General features: G+C 41.0%; 2 protein-coding genes across 2 annotated transcripts in view; one reads left to right on the plus strand and one right to left on the minus strand.

Moving 5' to 3' along the window:
• Positions 1–4,549: 4,549 nt before the first annotated feature.
• sema3g (semaphorin 3G) overlaps positions 4,550–20,799 on the plus strand; it is a 90,659-nt gene continuing 74,409 nt past the window's right edge. Inside the window, exon 1 of the mRNA XM_088332250.1 lies at positions 4,550–4,902. Within this exon, the coding sequence (XP_088188376.1) occupies positions 4,800–4,902 (103 nt within the window). The 5' untranslated portion in view covers positions 4,550–4,799. The remainder of the gene's footprint in view (positions 4,903–20,799) is intronic.
• Positions 8,890–18,883, minus strand: LOC148369979 (uncharacterized). Its single transcript, XM_088329662.1, has 5 exons — positions 18,598–18,883; positions 18,267–18,535; positions 17,981–18,211; positions 9,955–10,074; positions 8,890–9,012 (listed from the first exon to the last, which is right to left on the minus strand). The coding sequence occupies exons 1-5, from the start codon at positions 18,881–18,883 to the stop codon at positions 8,890–8,892; spliced, it is 1,029 nt and encodes a 342-aa protein (XP_088185788.1).

A 20,799-nucleotide genomic window follows, 5' to 3' on the forward strand; every position in this document is an offset into this window, starting at 1 on the left:
CATTTTTATTTGTATAGCCCTTGATCACCAGAAGACCGGCGCTCTCAGAACGTAGGCTTCGGACCGGGACATAGGGGGAAATCAGATCTGAAAGATAAGAGGGAGCAAGTCCATGTATGATTTTGTATAATACTAAGAGAACCTTAAAATCACATCTAAGGCTAACAGGGAGCCAATGCAGGTTAGCCAAAATTTGTGTGATGTGATCTGACTTTTTTTATCCTAGTTAAAAGCCCCGCTGCGGCTTTTTGTACCAGCTGAAGACACTGGACTCTGGACTTCGGGAAACCGGAGAGTAGTGCATTACAGTAATCGAGACGGGGGGTAACAAACGCGTGAATTATAATCCCTGCATCCGACTGAGACAGTATAGGACAAATTTTAGCAATGTTACGAATATGGAAGAAAGCGGTTCTAGTAAATTTCTTTACATGCGTTTGAAAGGATAGATCAGGGTCAAGTATGACACCTAAATTTTTAACTGATTCACTCTGTGTGATGTGACATTTGTCAATGTTCAAAGCAGTTTTTGAGAATAAGTCGCGGCATTTAGATGGACCAATGACTGACATTTCGGTCTTTTCAGAGTTAAGACGCAAGAAATTGAGTGACATCCACTGTTTTATCTCAGTGAGGCAGGCCTCCAAAGTTCCACAGTTTGGTGTGGCAAATTCCTCCATCGGAAGATATACTGTAGTTGGGTGTCATCTGCGTAGCAATGGAAACTGATATTGTACTTGCGAATAATGTCACCTAATGGAAGCATGTATATGCTGAAAAGAAGGGGGCCAAGCACTGAACCCTGCGGAACACCACAGGTAACACTAAAGGGCTCAGATGTCATTTCACCATATTTAACACAGTGCGTCCTATCTGAGAGGTAGGATCTGAACCATGAGAGGACGGTTCCTGAGAGACCAATCCATTTTTCCAACCGTTCTAGTAAGATATCGTGGTGCACTGTGTCAAAAGCAGCACTAAGATCCAGCAGCAACAAAAGGGATGAAGCGCCAGAATTCGTTGCCAGTAGGAGATCATTGGTTACCTTAATCAGAGCTGTCTCAGTAGAGTGGTTAGCCCTGAATCCTGATTGCATTGATTCAAAAAGATTATTCTCGGATATGAAATCATTCAGCTGATTAATAAACTGTCTACAGTTTATTTAGTTGTTGGTTTCAGATCAGATCAGGGGGTTGTGTAATTGTGTCCTGTGTAGTTCTTTGAAACATTTTGTGATTAGGGCTATACAAATAACTGTGACTTGACTCTCCAGCAACCAGTCCATTGCAATGTACTACAAGCACAAAACTGCTGGAATAGTCTCCAATAGAATCAATTCAGTTAACGTCCTATTTGAATCCATCCTAGTTGCCATCTTACCTTGTTGTTACAATATAAATTGGGGGCAGTCATTAACAACGCTGCTGTGATTGAAGGTCATAGACATACATTTTTTTGACCTGACCATGTTGCTATTATCAAAAGCATCCTAGATTTGAAGATATTGTGTACTGTAAACACTCATCCTTCGCTACTTCGATGCATCACGTTATGGAAAATGTTAATTAAAAAAAGTGAACTGCACTTGGGCAGCAGCGAAAGATTGTTACAATTGGCAGTTGGACCCAAATGCAAGGAAGCCAGACTGGGGGCGGGTGTGCTCAAAATAAGTGGTATTTTGAAACAAAGCCCAGGAGTCAGGTAACAGACGAACAAAACCCAAACTTGACGAAAAGATGGCAACCAAGTTGAAACTGAAAAACTGAAAAACCATGACAATGGTCTATCCATCTACCCTGGTCATATCCCTCAAGAGGGGTGACCGACAGAAAGACAACACATACAAATATACAGAAAAAAAAAAAAAAAAGATATAAAGGGAAAAAGTAGCAAAAAAAAAACACAGACAAAATTTTTGGGCCATGGCCAACCCAAATGCCTAAACACCCCAACAAGTTAGGTACCTTGGCGCCAGAGTTGGTCATGCTTTCGTCCCTCCAGAGGAAATGGGACACAAGAAAGCGGCCATGTCACTCGGGTCAGGGTGACACAACACACTCTTCTGTTCAACAGCAGGGCCCGACAGCTTTCACTGGTTCACCCCTGCCGCATCATACGGGTGCCCTGCCCATCCCTTAGAACGCGTCCAAACATCCCACGTTTTTACAACACCTCTCCACTCATTCCTATCACCAACAAGAGCTCTAGTTTCTATTATACCTGTATTTTGTGGCCTTCTGCTCTGTAGATCCTCTTCAACATTCGCTCCTCATCCATCCTCTCCATGTGTCCAAACCAACCGAGTACTCTTTTATCCACACGCTTGCTCAGTTGCACTACTACTCCAGTTCTGTCTCTCACAATTTCATTTCTCAATCCATCCAATTTTGTCACTCCTAACATACTCCTCAAACACTTCATCTCAAAAACATTTAATTTCCTTCTCAAATCAGATGACAATGGTAACCATGATAATACTGGAAAACAAGGTGACAAGGGTAGAAAGGCAGGAAATGGTGATGACCCCACCGAATATGCTGTTCAATCAGCCCTTTTAAAAGTTACTACAACCATGTGTAGAGAGAATGAGCACAGGTGCGTCTAGTTCCACTCCCGGTCGGTGCACTCTGCGGAAAATTGGCATGCCAGAATCAGTTGCGGCCTCAGTCCATTATCCTAGGTCGAATATTGCTGAGAGTAGGGGCTGGTAAAGCATTCCCCCCCACCCCATTCAGGCCATTAAAGCGTGCCATTGTGGCCGCTATAAAATTAACTGCACTGAACGTGATCCATTATTCCTAATCTCCTATTGCAGAGAGAGTGAGAGCAAATTTCTGACATGTGTGGCGGTTCTTGTGTTGTGTTTTGAAGAGCACCCTTGCGGCTGTGATCCATTGGTTGACTATTTCTGTTATATATGTGATGGGTGTTGGAATGACAATCACAAAAAACAACATACACGTTTTGTGAAAGTGGTTGTACTTAGGAAGGATAATTTTTTTTTTTTTTTCTGCTGATTTGATTAACCGAGCTTCATATAGATTTACCAAGTATATCGACAATGCATCTGATTAAAAAAGTCTTGCAAGTTGACTTCCCTGTCGCAGTGGACTCTCTTAACTGTCTTTCCCTATACAATGTGTGTGTCTTGCAGCGTTTTCTTATACAACACTGGTGTCTAGGGTGTTTGCAGGGTTTTGTAGGTGTTTGTGTGTGCCTTTATACAGTACTTCATTTCGTAGTCAAATTATACACAGTGTCCCCTTAAGAAACTTACCTGTGGCTAAAGACTAATCAGCAAGTCTTGCATTATTGTGAAAGTCTGAATTCTGCAGAATTCCAGGCCATGTCACAATACGCAATGATATTAAACGACATGGTATGAAAAAATCTCTGAGAACTTGCAAATGGAATTGAACTTTTAATGATTCTAAAGGACCCATGTAGTGTTCATCTCCACAATCATGCTGATATGTTTCAAAATATTCCACGGCCATCGAACTTGAGGAAATACTCTTTAGAGTACACAGTTTGCTCTTATACCTCTTGGAGCTGTAACGTCACCAGAAGACAACGGGAACTAATACAAATATCGCAATTACAGTAATCAGCGAATTTAAGCGCACATTTCAGCTTTGAGTAATTTGAACTTCGCTTACTATGTCGCTGGGGGACTTGCTACTGTTTTGTCCAAGTTGATCATCAAAGGGTAAGTTTACCTGCCGTCGTGTAGCGCATGCGTTTCTTTTTTGACTTTGCCTCATTTTAGGTATTTGATTGTGATTTTTCCTTTCGTGTCTTTGCTGCTTGTCTTTGCGATTAATATACTATTGTCTGGATAACTCCACTTGAGACGATTTTGAGTCATTGGCGACCAAATCCCCCAATTCCAAACCCTAATGCCCAGCGCCAAGTAGGGAGTCAATGGGTACCTAGCTGGTGTTCTACAAGTTCACATTTAAACCAATAGGTGACTGGCTTGCTAGGGTGCTGGTGTTCTTCGCATGGCGTCCCAGCTCAGGAAGTCAAAGAGGAGACGGGCGGTCTTCAAAATGCATTATCTAGGAAAATAATTGAAATATACTAATGACATACACACAATATATAGATATTATGCAAAAAAAAACATGTACTATTTCCTCACATATTGTATGTATTAGAATTTCTCAATCCCTTAATGACTTATTTGGGGCTCTTTCACTTTGATGGAGCGCAAGTTTGGAATATCCCACAGGGTGTAATTACTGGTGCAACAGAAGACCCACACGGATCAGTTCTGCTGAAGTTGCCATTAAAACTGGAAACTATTGGGTTTTTACTTATTGTTCAATGCATTTCTGTGAATGGGAATCGTATTATAATTCAAGAGTGGAAGCTTCAAAGTGCAGTTGTGCAGAGAGAGAAAATAAACTGAGCGAAAGAAAGAGTGCATGAGAGAGGGGGACACGGAGAGAGAGAGACAGAAAGGGAGAGAATGTAAGAGGGTCGGGGGAGAGGCGTGGTGCTCTTTCCTGGCGTCCTCTCTTTTGCTGCACATGTGCAAGAAGCACCGAGGAAGTGCAGAGCAGCTCTGGCCCAAGTGAGTCAGTCCGTCCATCAGTGAGGGCACTCGAGGCACGCTCCCAACTTGCATCTGCACATGCAAAGGCTTAATTTCGGGAGACTTACACTCCTTATGTAGACTTATCAAGAAAAGACCTTTCTGGGTTTACTTTCCTGGAATATTCAGTCTGATGCTGAAGAAGGCAGGTTAGAATTGAGCAGTCAAGTCCAGCCTGAAGAAGATCGTTTCAACGAGGATGGCAGGATTTACCCTATTCTTCTGTATCTCGGCGCTTCTTGTGACTAGCGTCTCATCCAACAGCAAGTCAAATTTGCCAAGACTCAGACTCTCCTATAAAGGTACAGCCATTTGTCTGTCTGTTTCTCTCTCTCTCTCTCTCTCTCTCTCTCTCTCTCTCTCTCTCTCTCTCTCTCTCTCTCTCTCTCTCTCTCTCTCTCTCTCTCTCTCTCTCTCTCTCTCACACACACAAGTTTTTTTCTGAAATGTGGTTGTTCCCTACCATTGTACACAAGGGATCTTTCAGTATGTCATGAGAAATTTATCGGTTTAAAGACTAAATCAGGAGGAACAATTTTATTACAGTTGATATGCTTTTGGATAGCTTACTTATTTTTTTGCTAAACACTCAAACACAAATCCCCAATAAACCGAAAATGTCAAAAGAGTTCAAGATCAAGTGTCCATCAGTTGTTTTTTATGTCTAATAAAATGGCGTGTAAACATTCACAGGGTATCAATATTATAATGGTTTATGCAAAAAACTCCATTGTTAAATCAGTCTATGACAAAATAGAGTTAGACATTGAGGTCAAGAATAGCCAAAGGCCTTAAAAACCTTTTAATTTGCATTTTAATGGGGAAACCTAGCATGGATTTTGGCTGCTGTTATCGGCGGCAGGGTGCTTGTGGGATCAGAGCTGGATTTGGCTATGGTTTTCTCTTCTAAAAGACGTTATTGCCTATTTAGTCAAATGTAGTCACAGGCAGGCAAACACCTGCGTAGGACGTTGGTTGAATTATGAAGTTTCATGGGGACTATAACATGTTTAGAAAAAGCCCATCTTGGTTTTTACACAAACTCTAAAAACATTTGGGTCAACATTTGACCAACCCAATTCGTGGGTATATTTGACCCAATGTCCGGTGTATTTTTTCCACTAATAACCCCCGCAAAACTTTGATTTGGCTTTTTTTTTGTACGATAGAGTTCTGCAAAAAAGCGTACTTTGGTTTAAAATAGCATCAACCGAAATGGGTTCATTTCATACGAAATAATCCGGATCATTGTTCTAATATGTTGTGTAAAATGAACAAGAAAATTTGACTAAAGTATTTGGTTGTCTTTAAAGTATACTAGCAACTGTTTTGAGTTTTGATAGTGTTTATTGTGTAATTACTGAGTAACAACCCATTGATGCTATTCCCACCAAAAATATCTTAATTATTTACCTTGAACAAAATATTTATAGTGAGAAAAAAATGGAACATGCAAAAGATAAAAATGTGATTATAAACCGAGATGTCCTTTTTAAACAGCAGTGACAAATTCTTAGTTGCTGCCTTTCTTCAATGTTTGTTATGCTCCGTGTGAATACAGAGAAAAACCTATTTTCACACAAGGGTTCCAACACTGGGCATATTTTCATGCAGGGAATTGTTGGATTCAGAGCATACTATATTAGCAGATATTACCGGCAGTTTTGCCATTGATTAAAAAAAAAAGAAAAACTTGTTGACAAATGAACAAATTCATATGGGGCTTGTTTAGCGAGTTAGCTAGTTAGCATGTATAAATAATTTGTGTCCCACAAGACTTAGGTGCATCTTGCCAGCAGTGAAGAAGAAAACATAATTAATAAATAATAAATGATAAACGTACTGACTGAATTTTGTCCGAGATCTTCCCCAAATCAACAGTTTCAGGGCCAATCAACTTCAACATTAATCATAAGACAGTCATCATGGTTAGCTGAATTACCTTAGAAGCAAATTACTGTACTATGACATCATTGTACACATTTGGTGTGGTAGAGCAGGCCCTCTCTCAGTTGCAACATCTGCTGACCTCTCAAGCAGAGAAGAATTTTGACACATAACACATTTTGTTTCACTTTTTACTTCCTGTAAATGGAATGGCCAGCTGTTCATGTATGGTAAGCACCCACAACGATTTCCTCTTCCTGCATTTAATCTCGACCCGCTTTGGCCGTGACTCACTTAGCGGCCTTATGATAAGCTTGCAAAAGATGCCGCGTGTGAGCACTTGTCTTTGTTTTGAGGGCTGTTGACTCCGTTGTCGCAGAGTCCGGATCATTGTTTTCTTCTCGTCAGGACGGAGCGGGTGTGTATAGTCTAAGTCTTGATCGGCGAAAGATATCGCACAGGATATCCGTCAGTTTTGTGCCATGATTTCAGGAGAATGGTCATATCGTCTTCCTGTAGGAAGGTCTGTGACTACCACAAGGAAATAGGACAGTATTTTTCTTTTTCTTTTAATAACTAGAGCAAAAGCAGCCAAAGTTGTGTTTCGAACATTCACATACTATAAGCCGGCGGCCCCCGAATGTTTTCCTGTGTGGGCCACATAACTTTTCCCTTCTCTAATGAAGAGGCCAGTCAGTTTCAGGTAAGTTTTTAACAGAAATATTGGTACGATTGCAAGAGAACTTACGTGTGAATCTGTATTGTTTTTCCCAGAAACCCACAATCAAAGGATCCACAAAATAAATTATATGATTAATGAAATAAATAGTAACAAACCACTCTCTCTGGATTCTTTACGGAACAAATGCCTTTATTTACCTGTATTTATTTTTATGTTACACTAGTAAAAAATGTGATGCTGAGCATAAAGTGACTCTACACCTCCAAACCCCTGACTTCTTTATTTGTACCTTAATGTGTTGTGTGTCCAAAAACAGTGATGCTATGAAGATAAAAGCAAATAGGCACAGAAGGAAAATAGTTATAAAGGCTATTTGAAAATAGTTGGGCAATGTTAGCACATACTTAAGAGAAAATAATCTACTATGGGTGGAAACATATGCTGGCCTGAAGAAGGATGGGCACCACCAGGCTGTACTTGCCCAAAACGCGCCACAGGGAATGGTGCCCCTATGACCCTAGTGGTTAAGGGATCCAACCACCCAAACAAACAGCGCACCCCACCCTTGCCGCATAAATTTTACACCCCAGGTTAGACGCGTTTAACAATTTCCGCCTTGACGAAAGTCTGTTTTTAAGTGAGACTTTTTTTCTTTTTGCAAGCCAAATCTCAGTCTGGAGTCCGGGCCCGAATCCCACCTTGCGTCATGACAACCGAGAATAGCCCACAGCGTGTTTGTATCCCCAAGACAATAAGGAAGTAATTTAGCGACAGGAAAATGTGTCATTATCTCATTTCAATCAGTTAGGGTATACGGAGGGGGCAGAAACAGGAAGAAAGTCATTTTCACCCCATTTTTGAGCTACTTCCTCCCAAGCAGGGTCCTTGAAGACATTCACATGGAAGTCGCATTGAAACTGTCTAAGGTAGTATTAACACAATAATAACAAGTAATAAAATAATGAAGAGCATGACAAAAACTTGAAATTAACCCAAAAGTATTCATGCATTCTAATTTTGTGTCGCTTATCTTATGCCCAGTTCAGAGCAAAGCCGCCAGCTGGGCTTACCATTGCAAAAGAAATGATTGACACCTCATCAATCACGCCTTCCAACTCTGGATGGTTTTTATTCTTAGAAACGAAGTTAGAGGCGGAAATTGAGCACAGTTTAGTTTACTCAGTCAGTTCTAAAAAAAAATGTATATATATATATATATATATATATATATATATATATATATATATATTTTTTTTTTTTATATATATATATATATATATATATATATATATATATATATATATATATATATATATATATATATATATATATATATATATATATATATATATATATATATATATATATATATATATATATATATATATATATATATATATATATATATTTATATATTTATATATTATATTTATAGTTTGGGTATTTATTTCTGGTAGAACTTTGAACATGATGGTGCTATGTGGTACATTTAGAGTTTTACCCCAGTTATAGTAGTGAACTAGTGGTAAGATTGGGCCTAAAATTTGAGCCCGACCTGATGCTAGTCACGGGCATATGGCCTAAACCCGAACCCGCCTAAACCCAACGGATTAACTCTATTTGATAAGCAGGCCCTAAATAAACCAGAAGTTTTGATTTGCCGCCAGGGTAAACATGAAGCTTTACTCTGGCCGTGCGTACTTCAGAACCAAACTGTGTGTCAGCTGAACCACGCAGCATGGGGGTTACTTGGGGCTGAGTCCTTCAAAACAACTGTGCACTGCAAGTCCAGCACCAAAATGACCGGGTTGGCATTGAAGTGCGCCTTCAGAAACTGAACAAACTGGCACCAAACACAAAAACATATTTTGTAGATAACAAGCTGAAAATAGTGAAATATTTGGCCAAAAAGCAGAAAGAATATTTATAAAACTTGTAAGCTGTTGGAAAGTTGCAGAAAAGACGTCTGACGTGAGGTAGGTGGAAGGAGAAACCTGAACACAAAGGAGGAAAATTTCTCTGGATTTAGTCATTTGGAGTTAAACTGATTGTTTTTTAAGCATTTTCTTTATCTAAATAGTTACTTGCGTAAAAGTAAGTGCATGCTGTAAAACCCGACGGGCCCGACTTAATGGCCAAAGAGCTTACCTTTGGTGTGAACATAAATGAACTGTGATAACTGTGGCTCATTCATTAAATGGTGCACGTTAACGCTCTACTTATAGTTTGTAGCATTGTGGATGAATATATAGAATTATGTGAGCCATTTGGCAGGACAAGCCACACAAAAATGTCAAGGAGGTAATGTAATCAGTGTTTCTTTTTGGGGTAGACCACATTCACTGAAAAAGCCATGATCAGTGGTATGAGTTCAAATTGAATTAAATTGTCCATTGTCATTGAAAACCACACAGTGAACATTAGACACAGCACTCCAGGGCAAATGCACAACATATACTTAAAAGAAAAAAAAAGAAAATAATTATAGGATAAATGGGCAAACCTATGGACTAGGTAGTGCTTTGGAGACTGGCTTAAATAGCAACAATAGTGCATTAAAATGTAGTGCAATAATAATAATAATAATACATTTTGGAGCAAACCCTTATTTTTCAATACAGCTGGCAAGCAAAATATGTATTTTTTACAGTGTTGTGTTCTTCTTTTGGTTGGGGATTGCCTTGCTGAGGAAACTGCATCTGAAGTTGTGTGTCTTTGTTTTAAGGGACCTACAGGAGGGAAACAGATCATAAAGGTGGTGGCCAGATTGACAAGAGTCATTTACGATGTTGATTGCTCTGATGCGGTACCACAAATCAGCAATGTCCTCCAGACCGGGCAGACAGCAGCCAACGATTTTCTGGGCTGTGTTGATCACTCCCTGTATCTTGTTTTCTGTCCGCTGCTGTATAACAACGCAATGCCGTTTGGCAAATGCACTCCACTTGCAGCTTCTGTTGCGTGTCATAATTAAGAGTTAAGACAAGTATCATAATACAAATAATTAAACAAACTAATTCCTCCAATGATTCTATTACTGTTATCAAAGTTCCAATTCACCAAAACCTTTGTGCCAAATCAACAAGTACATCATCATTGCACTTCTCTTTATTTGTCTTCTCTCCAAACTACATGCCAACTTCTTTTTCCACTTGTCCCGTGTTAGTCTGTTGAAACACATGCATTGAAACAAAAGCAGGCTGACCTGAGGCAAACACTCGCAGTCTTGTACAATATTCACTTTGCTTGGAGCAAATGCGGGGGGTCACTTGAAAACAGAAGCACTCTCACCATTGGCCTCTTTGAATCCGATCGCTTTAGTTGTGAGAGTCAAGAATTTTGTTAGCTTTGCCTCGCTGCTTGCGAATGAATTAGCGGGTTGGCTTCATTGGTATCGCAAGTGCTGGTTGTTCTTGGACCCAGTGGGATAGACTGCTCAAACTGATAAAAAACGTGGCAAACTTTATTGTCTTTTTTTCCCATTTTGACTATTTCATTCTTATGACGTAAATTTTTTTCTTCCCTGCATTCATGTCATACAATAGACCAGGGGTCGGGAACCTATTGTCAGGCAGGATGTAAGGAAAACTGAGATCACTTGCACTCGTTTCTTGGTTTTTATTGGAAAGAAGGAATGACAAGACGTGAATCTTCGATCCGTTGTTTGACGGATTGTCGAGACTTGACGTGCGAGTGAAGGCTTGGCGGGAATGGTCGCGGACAGGCGTAGTCGTCGTGTTGTTGGTTGGGGCTGGAGAAGAAGGGCGTCGTTGTGTTCGGAAGAGAGATCAGGAGTCAGGCGGGCAGGGCAGGTCGTAGGCAGATTCGGAAACGGGTCGGCAACGGAGATCCTGTAGAAAAACAGGAGGCAGGCAAAGAGTCGGAGGTACGGGCTTTCTGAGCAGATGGCAACAGATCGCATAGTACAATCGGATAAAAGTGTTACCGGAAGCTGGGGATTTAAATGTACAGAGTGCGCCAATCAGCTGTCCTGGCTGTTGGCGCCAAATCCTGAACACAAGTGTTCCCGATCCGGGTGATTGTGACACCTATGTCTCGTGAGTACATATGGCTCGGAGATAAAAATGAAGCTTGCTCAAGTATTTACCGTAATTTTGTAATGTACTCTCAGAGGTTATTGTCGCACACGCGAAGCAAAGATACTAACGTGTAAAGGGTTCGCTCCAGTACATATAAGACACAATTTTAAACATAGTTTGCAGTCAAGGTGTAACACCATTGTGGCTATAAATGGCTAAATAATCCTTTATATGAAAGCTCATTAACCAATTTATGTTAATTTTTGATACACTTTATGATGAAAAGCCACAAAACAAACTTTAACCTAAAAAAATGTTTAACTCAGAAACCCTAGCACAGCACCTTGAGCAATTCGGTAAGGTAAGCGGTAGGAATGGTTGGAGCTATACCCAGGGCGAACACACTCTTCAGTCCAGCCCCGTCTGCATTGAAGGTAAAGACGTTTGTAACCTCGTTTGCAATATTTTGGGACATTTTTACAAAAGAACTTTGCTAGCACCCTGTTGTGAAACTATTATTTAGGACCTAAATGACAGTCAAAATGAGCCTCAACACCTTTAAGTAACTGCGGGAGGGAGACCAATTTTAAGTGGTAAATTTATATTGTTATGGGACACAGATTTTATTTCATAAATTTGACCGAGTCATTAAACATCACACAGTAAAATAAAATGTGCTGAATAATTAGTTTTTGTTTGGAGAGCAGCTATGGCGGTTTTTTTGAGTTTTGTCTTAAGACATGTGGTGTGGCACTTTCAAAATATTTTAAAAATATGTTTTGCTATTTTGCCTCCTTAGGTCCCAAAAGTTCCCGCCCCCTGCTATAGCCTAATGAGAGCAATTGTGGTATATTCATATTTTCCACCAGTTGATTTATTTAAGTACCGCATTTTCTGCACTATAAGGCGCACCGTGTTATAAGGCGCACCTTCAATGAATGATATATTTTTAAACTTTTTCCATACATAAGGCGCGCCCCATTATAAGGCACTATAAGTGCATGCTGGTTTAAGATCAGGTAATTGTGCAATTTTGTAATTGTAATCCTGCGCAGTCCTTCGAGACATTTTTGTGATTAAGGGCGTCATAAATAAACTTGACTTGACTTGGGAATGTCAACAAAACAGTCAGATAGGTCAGTCAAACTTTATTAATAGATAACAAACAAGCTTTCCACAACTCCATTCACTCCCAAAATGAATAAACAGCCGTTTTATTATTTTCTCTGAGGTAAAGCATTTTTGTGACACATCTTTAACATCTTTGAACAACAGCAAGGCATAACATTTTACTTTTCCTCCATTTAGTCAACACGCAAAAAACCGTCTGATACTGTGATGGTAAATTAAACGTTAGTGCAATCGCAATATAGTGACACTCGTATGTGCAAAAACAACAAGTGCAAAACAATTACAGTAAAGCAATAACATAATAACTGTAAAATGTAAAACGTTGTAGTGGGTTTTACATAATTCACCCATGGAACCATTGTTCAATTAGCGAGTTCCTATGGGGATTCTTAATTCTGCCGGCTCGTGCCACTCTCGTGTTCGATTCATTGATGTTGAACTCTCTCGCTGCTGCTCCATTCCCGTGTTCTACTGCGTGACTGCGTTGCCTTGAGTTTAAACTCTGCGTTGTAAGCGTGTCTCTTAATAGGAGCCATTTCAGGGTCTTTATACAAACGCACAAATAAAAGAGAATCGTTGTTTAATAAATCCCAGTATGCACAACGTACTTCTTCTTCTACGCGAAAAATGGAGTCGGTGGCTGCTTACCGTAAGTTGCGAGACCTTGTAATTCAATATTGATCCATATATAAGGCGCACCGGATTATAAGGCGCATAGTCAGCTTTTAAAAAAAAAAATCATATTTTATGTGCCCCTTATAGTGCGGAAAATACGGTACTCCCAGACCTCTGATTAAAAACCTAAGATTGGAAAAAAACTGACACAGTGGTCCAAAGTTGCAATGATACAATAGACCGTCGGGTAAATACAGTGGATCCTTATGGGACTTGACTGTTTTGGCAACCTTAGAACATCATTTGGCTATGTTAAAGGATAATGAAATAATTACTTGCTAAATATATAAAACCTTAATTAGATGTCACAAAATGGAACAACATACTTTTTTATGGACCACCTCGAGGTTCCATAGAGAGCAGACTTTTGGAAATAAAACCATGTAGCATTAAACTGTCAGAATATTGAAAACAAAGAAAAAGCGTTCACTGACATTTATGGAAGATAAAAATTCCTTTATCCACTCGGCATAGGTTTTAAAAGATCCCTTGCTGGAGGCAATAAAACAAAAAAGGTAGACTAAGAAAAAAAAGGACCAGACTTAACAGCATTGTTTTTACTTCAAACAAATACTGTAATAAAGGAACAACTGCACGCTCTTGCATCCCTTTAGCCAAATAATTCTTGATTGGATCCCTTTCCCACTTTTCAAGTCTTGTGGAGTGATTGCAACATCACCAATGGGGGGGCTTAAAGATCTGAGAGGCCATTTGTTCAAGCTTTCTGCACTTGACACACCCTGAACACAACACTACAGCTCTTCATTGATTTATTGTTTCTTTATTTGGACTGGATATGCAGCGTTGATTCAACAACTCGGTGTGCTCCTAGCCACTCAACCATGCACCATAGTTATTAGTATGTCCATCAGAGTAAATTCTGTCACACCATCTGTTCCACACATGACCAGTGTTGGGACTAACAACTTCGAAAGGAACGTGTTTCTGCACTGTAGAGTACTGTAAAACCTTCCGATTAAAATATTGCTACTCAACTGCCTATACAATATTGTGCGTTACTCCGCTACTTACAAATGGCAGGTCATTAGTCACAACGCCCTCTTATCACTAACTGTCACTCTTTTACACACAATGTTACAACACAAGAGGCATCTCTGTCAAGTTTATATACACCTCCAAAGTACACCTGATTACAGTTACAGTGGCACTGTCTCCAACACTGAGAGTACTGTATTTTTCGTCATAGAGATACTCTCCCAAGCCTATATACTTGCAGCCAAGCAGTTTTTACAATTATAGATCAAATCTTCGAGCAATCTGAATCCAAAATGGATATAGATGTGGAGTGTCTTGTCTAACTGTTTGTTTGCAAGCTCTCAATATTGCACAAACCAGCCAAAAAAATTGCTTCCACGGGTTGGTGTGCACATTTTCTTCCATTTCCTTTATTATGTGGCTATTTTTAAAGCAGTTGTATGGGGTCTGCTTCAATGCGAGCGTGTAAGGTGATTCGTAACTAGATAGTTACTTACCGAGTGACGTGCTACTTCTGTGTGTCAGTAATCTGGGGCGTAGCCCAATTACTTTTTGAATGGAGTAACTAGTAACTGTTACTAATTAATTTAGCAGTAACGCGCCCAACACCTTTTGATTTCAGTAAGCGTTTTCATAGATGCAATTCTATCCATCTCTTATCCACCTATAAGGGTTGTATGTGATCTAAAGCCTCTTCTGATACATTTGGAATCCCCACAAAAATAATTAGTGGTGGTATTACCGTGCTAACACTAAGTCAAGCCATTCAGTATTTTTTTTTATTGTTGCATCGACTTTTTTTTTTATAATTGACGATCACCCATTTATTAATGCTTTGATTTAAAAGGTGAAGTGCTTAGACCTTAAAGGTTAAAGGTCTGACATTTTTTATGACAGAGTTTATTTATTGCTTTCTTACTCTGTTTATCAAATGATGAATAAGATATAGGTACTTTTATTCATAAATCAGACTGTGCCTCACCTGACACAAACCTTACTACACTGTTTGCCAGTCATGTCATAGAAAACTATTTCAATTCCACACATATTGGATAGGCAAGTTACAGTGCATTATTTACTGAGGCAATGGTGAATATAGGCGGGACGGTGGCTGAGTGGTTAGCGCGTCCGCGGCACAGTTCTGAGGTCATGAGATGGAACCTTCCTGAGTGGCGTTTGCATGTTCTCCCCGTTCTTGCATGGGTTTCCTTCAGACACTCCGGTTTCCTCCCACATTCCAAAAACATGCATGCCTGGTCAATTGGCCGGTCCAAATGGTCCCTAGGTGCGAGTGAGCGAGTGAGTTATCTGTCTCTGTGTGCCCTGCAACTGCCTGGCAACCAGTTCAGGGTGTCGCCTGCCCACTGCCCGAAGATGGCTGGGATGGGCTACTAAAAAGGTTTTACATATCTTGCAGTTTTGTATTTTGTTTACAATTTGTATTGTCAAAGAACCAGCATCAACTAGCATAAAGAGTCTAAAGTTGCTTTCACTACCTTAAAAGGTTGGTGCACTAATGTAAGTTACACAGGAGGGAATGCTTAAAATGAACTAATGTTGGCCTCCAACCATTGTTAGTTACTTTTCCACATGCGCACATGTTGTCTCGACGTGTTGATTTGTTAAGGGTCAAAGAGGTGCAGCAGTGAGATCCAGTGACAGGTTGCCAGGAAATCCACGGATTTACCCTGTCATGACACCATTATCAAGTCTGAGGTTTATTTCAGTAGGCTTTGTCAGAAAAAAATATCTTCCATTTTGCTTATTTCTTTTGGCCATTTGCTAAATCAAGCACAATTTTATTCTATTCTATTCTGTTATATTTTTGCACCTTGTAGGATTATTTTTGACGAGACTATTTTGAGAGCATGAAAATGGCATTATCCTAACATCATTATTATCATTATTAAAATGTCAAATCACATTGACATTATTTAACTTATATAACTACCCTTCAACAGCCCCATGAAGCCAGCATCTTTTCCAGGCTAACTTGACCGAGAGATTAGATTTATTATGAGACCAGGTTGCATACACATGGAGCAGTGCAAAATTTCCCAAATTTTTGACATACTGCAAAAATAAACAGCCAAGCTAAAGCAACCCTAGAAAGATATTGTCAATAATCACTTTGCAAAAATCTGATCATGTCTGTGTTTGTGTGTGTGTGTTTGCTTGAGTAAGGCGATGGGGATTAAATATAATCAACATTTTTGTGTAATTGACAAAGTTGGACTGATGTCCCCTTAAGGTTTGCACACTGCAACGGACATAAAATCAGAGCACTTCCCCCAAATTAACAAACCGACATGCAAAAACAACCAAAAAAAAAAAAAATAAGGAAAATGATGATTGTAAGTTCCAGATGCGCCAAGCACACAACTGTGAAATGAATATGACTGGCAGTGTCATTGCGGTTTTAATGCATCAGCATGAACATACAAGTTGTTATATGCCCGAATGTGTGCCAAGTGGCCCTAGTGTAAAGGGAAAAAAATGATTGCATGGGACTTCATGTTTTCTTGGCAAATATTTGGATGCGTATCAGTAATGTTTGCATTATAGAATAGAATAGAATATACCTTTATTGTCATTGTTACAAATGGGCTAACATATTGTGACAACGAAATTGGGCATGACACTCCAGTTTTACACATAGTGAGGGTATGATCAAGAAGATAAAGGAACAGAGAAGATAATGTTATAAAACAAGGGGAATAAGGCTATAGTTATAATTTACATGGTATTTACACAGCAATGTCAGCATGTGGGATGTTACATACAGGGTTGTCGTGATAACGTTGTATCGTAACGGTTGTGCAATATTGCATTTGGTGCAAAGTCATCATGGTGCAAAAATAGTCCGCATATACATTGGTGCAAGCATAGACATCATAGTGCAAAAAAAGGAAATGGTCAGACATTGTGCAATTTGAGCATTAAACGTAGTGCAGTCGACATGTGCAAGAACAAGACTTGAGTAACATTATATTCGTATGAGGTAGTGTTGGCACGAGTTTTCAGTTTTTGTGCGGTGTCTGTTGAGCAGTGAACAAACATAGTGCAGACAGCATGTACGTGAGTACCATTTTACATACGTGTGAGGTATTTTTTTTATTTATTTTTTTGCAACAGTTTTCAGTTGTTTGTGCGGTGTCTGTTTAGGGTGGTAATGGCTGTGGGGAAGAAACTGTCTCTGAGTCTGTTCGTTTTTGCTTTGTGTGACCTGTAGCGCTTGCCGGAAGGCAGCAGGTCGAAGAGATGGTGGCCGGGGTGAGAAAAGTCCTTGACGATGTTTTCTGCTCTGCTGAGGTAGCGAGAGCAGACAATGTCCTCCAGACTGGGCAGAGAGCAGCCGACGATTCTCTGGGCTGTTTTTATGATCCTCTGGAGCTTTTTCCTGTCTGCTGCTGTGCACCCCGCATACCACACCGTGATGCAGTATGTTAGGATGCTCTCCACTGTGGCTTTGTAGAAAGACACCTGCAGCTGCTGTTTTAGGTTATTTTTCCTGAGCAATCTCAGGAAGTGCAGTCGCTGCTGGGCCTTCCCTACCACCGCTCTGGTGTTTGCAGACCAGGAGAGGTCGTCGGAGATGTGCACGCCCAGAAATTTGAACGAGTGGACTCTCTCTACGCAGTCTCCTTTTATGATGAGTGGTGCTGGATTCCTGCCATTCCTTCTGAAATCCAGAATCAGTTCTTTTGTTTTTGTTGTGTTCAATATGAGGTGGTTTTCCGAGCACCACGTTGAAAGTGACTCAACCTCATCCCTGTATGCCGCCTCGTCCCCTTCAGAGATGAGGCCGATCAAGGTGGTATCGTCAGCAAACTTAATAATAGTGTTTGTGGGGTGGGTCGGTGAGCAGTCGGAGCTGTAGAGGGTGAAAAGCAGGGGGCTCAGTGCACAACCTTGGGGGGAGCCAGTGTTCAGTGTTAGGGTGGGAGAGACGTGGGTACAGAGTTTCACCGACTGTGGGCGGTTGGAGAGGAAGTCCATTATCCAGTGGCAGATGGAGGGAGAGAGTCCTAGGTGTGCAAGTTTCTCCACCAGGATCTCCGGGATAATGGTGTTGAAGGCTGAGCTGAAGTCCAGGAAGAGCATTCTGACGTAGCTCCCCCGGTGGTCCAGGTGTTTCAGCACGGTGTGAAGTGCTGTGTTTATGGCGTCGTCAGTGGAGCGGTTTGCCCTGTAGGCAAACTGGTGGGGGTCCAGTGTGAGTGGCAGGGAGTTTTTGATGTGCCGGGACACTAACCTCTCGAAGCACTTCATGACCACAGGCGTGAGAGCTACAGGCCTGTAGTCGTTGAGGCTTTCCACTGCTGACTTTTTGGGGACGGGAATGATGGTGGAGGTTTTGAGGCAAGGTGGGACGGTCGCCTGTGACAGGGACCGGTTGAAGATGGTGGTGAAGACCCCAGCCAGCGGATTGGAACAGTCCCTGAGTACCCTCCCTGGTACTCCATCCGGGCCAGTTGCCTTCCTGGGGTTTATGGTATTCAGCGCACGCCTGACTTCGTGCTCCTGAAATGTGAGGGAGTTGCTGCTGGTTGTTGATGGGTGTGATGTGGCTGTATGTGGCCTACCAGCTTCAAAGCGAGCGAAGAACTGATTAAGGTCCTCAGCTAGTGAAGCCTCAGCCTCAACAGTTGCCAGGTTGTGGCCTCTGAAGTTGGTGATGTGTTGGAGGCCCTGCCACATCCTCCTCGGGTCATTTCCAGCGAAGAGGTGCTCGATCCTCCTTGTGTAGGCTGATTTTGCTTCCTTGATGCCTCTCTTCAGGTCAGCCCTGGCCACCCCGTAAAGAGCCTTGTCTCCAGACCTGAAAGCGGTGTTGCGGTGTTTGAGGAGGGTGCGCACCTCGCTGGTCATCCAGGGTTTTTGATTTGGGTAGTTTTTGACTTTTTTATATACTGTGACTTCATCCGTGCAGTAACGGATGTAGGATAAAACAGTGTCAGTGAATTTCTGGAGGTCATGGTGTTCAAATACCTCCCAGCAAGTTTGATCAAAACAGTCCTGCAGCTTGGAGAGGGCTCCCTCAGGCCACGTTTGTATTGTCCTCGTTACAGGTTTTGTTTTCCTTCGGATGGGGGTGTATGAGGGGGTAAGGGATAGGCATATGTGATCCGAATTTACTAGGTGGGGGAGGGGGGAAGCTTTGTATGCGTTTTTGATGTTGCTGTAAACGCGGTCCAAAGTTTTTTCACCCCTTGTTGCACAGTTCACATGTTGATAGAATTTTGGAAGAACAGTCCTTAAACATGCATTATTAAAGTCGCCAGCGATAATGAAAGCTCCGTCGGGGTGTGCAAGCTGTTGAATGTTTATGGCAGCGAGTAGAAGGTTTAGCGCTGTGCTAGCGTTAGCATCCGGAGGAATGTAAACAGCTATCACAATGAGCACAGTTAGCTCTCGCGGTATATAGAATGGTCTACACGATACCGCGAGAAACTCTAGATCGGGCGAGCAGTGTGCATCAATAATTCTGCTGTTATTGCACCACGCATTATGTACGTAAATGCATAGTCCCCCACCTCTTTTTTTGCCGGAGTCTTCGTTGCGGTCGTATCGGTGTAGCGTGCGTCCTGCTAGCTGAACTGCAGCGTCGGGGATCCGCGGGTCAAGCCATGACTCCGTGATCACAAAAATATTGCTATTCCGTGCAAAGCTGTTGGTAGCTATCCGCAGCTCAAGCTCACTGATTTTGTGTACGATGGATCTGGCGTTGGTCAGGAAGATACTCGGAAGCGCTTGTCGGTGTGGTCGTCTTTTTAGCTTCTTCGCTAGGCCTCCCCGAGAGCCTCGTTTTTGTTTACGTTCCCTCCGCCGTCTTCGTCGCTTGTTGGGCGGGCAGGTAACCCAGGGAGACCCCGGTGGTCTTCGTATGTCCTTTGGAATGTTGTTGTTGGTGTTGTAATCGTGAAAAGAGTCGAAATCTAATCTTAGACCCAGGTTAATAAGTTCCTGGCGACTTAAGGTGATAGTTGCCGAACAGGTATTTATCAAAGAAAAGATAAGAGATAAAAGAACACTTAAAGTAAAAAGATTTACTGGAGAGACACGTGAAGCCGCTGCGTGTAGTCGCGCCGCCATTTTGGTCTCGCCGTATGTTAGCGTTATATGTCTCAAGCTGAAAGGTTTTTGAAAAAAATCCTATGTTCCTTCTTCAATTGAGCCTATGCATATGCATATGTGTACATTTAAGTCTATAGTACTGTTTGGGATCCAGAATGTACAAAGGACATGTCAGCATGAGATTTAGAAATGAGCCCTTTTACTCCCCCGGCAAATCCATCAGCTATCCCTCCTTCTTAGGAGCATCTGCTTTTTATCAATTTGTGGAAAATTATAGCAAGGGATTTAATATAGTTTCCATAAAGGGGCAATCCAAAGCGAAATGTTTTCCTTATGTCTAATCAGAGTTAAGGACGTTGTAATAAACACGACAAGAACATTGAGAAATGCAGATCTCCATCAAGGCTAAAACATTGATTAAAATGGAAAATCATTGTTTTTTCTGATTTTCTTTTTTTTAGGTCAAAATAGAAATAAATGATAGTTACACTTTTCACCTTTTTTGCTCAGCCTGATCATGACCATCTGCTGACATCTTGAGCAAGATTGATGACTAAAATCCTAATCCGTAATTCTATTGTCATATTTGTTTGTTGCTTTATGACTGGCCAGTTCTTGAATACCTTCTTGAGGTTGTTGTTATTTTCTAACATTTTAAATCCCTGTCAGTTTTGGGCCTAGCAAAAGTGCATAACAAATACTGTCCAAGT

Source organism: Urocampus carinirostris, chromosome 3 (assembly GCF_059441175.1).
Source record: "Urocampus carinirostris isolate Australia breed hairy pipefish chromosome 3, RoL_Ucar_1.0, whole genome shotgun sequence".
In the NCBI taxonomy this organism is placed as follows: domain Eukaryota; kingdom Metazoa; phylum Chordata; class Actinopteri; order Syngnathiformes; family Syngnathidae; genus Urocampus; species Urocampus carinirostris.

Bases quoted from the DNA above. Each gene is read 5' to 3' on its own strand.
- LOC148369979 (XM_088329662.1), bottom strand. From the start codon at position 18,883: ATGACCAGCGAGGTGCGCACCCTCCTCAAACACCGCAACACCGCTTTC. The intron at 18,536-18,597 runs GTAGGCCACATA...CTCACATTTCAG, and splicing joins CTTCGCTCGCTTTGAAGCTG to GAGCACGAAGTCAGGCGTGC. The intron at 9,013-9,954 runs GTAAATGACTCT...GTTTGGTGCCAG, and splicing joins GCATCAGAGCAATCAACATC to TTTGTTCAGTTTCTGAAGGC.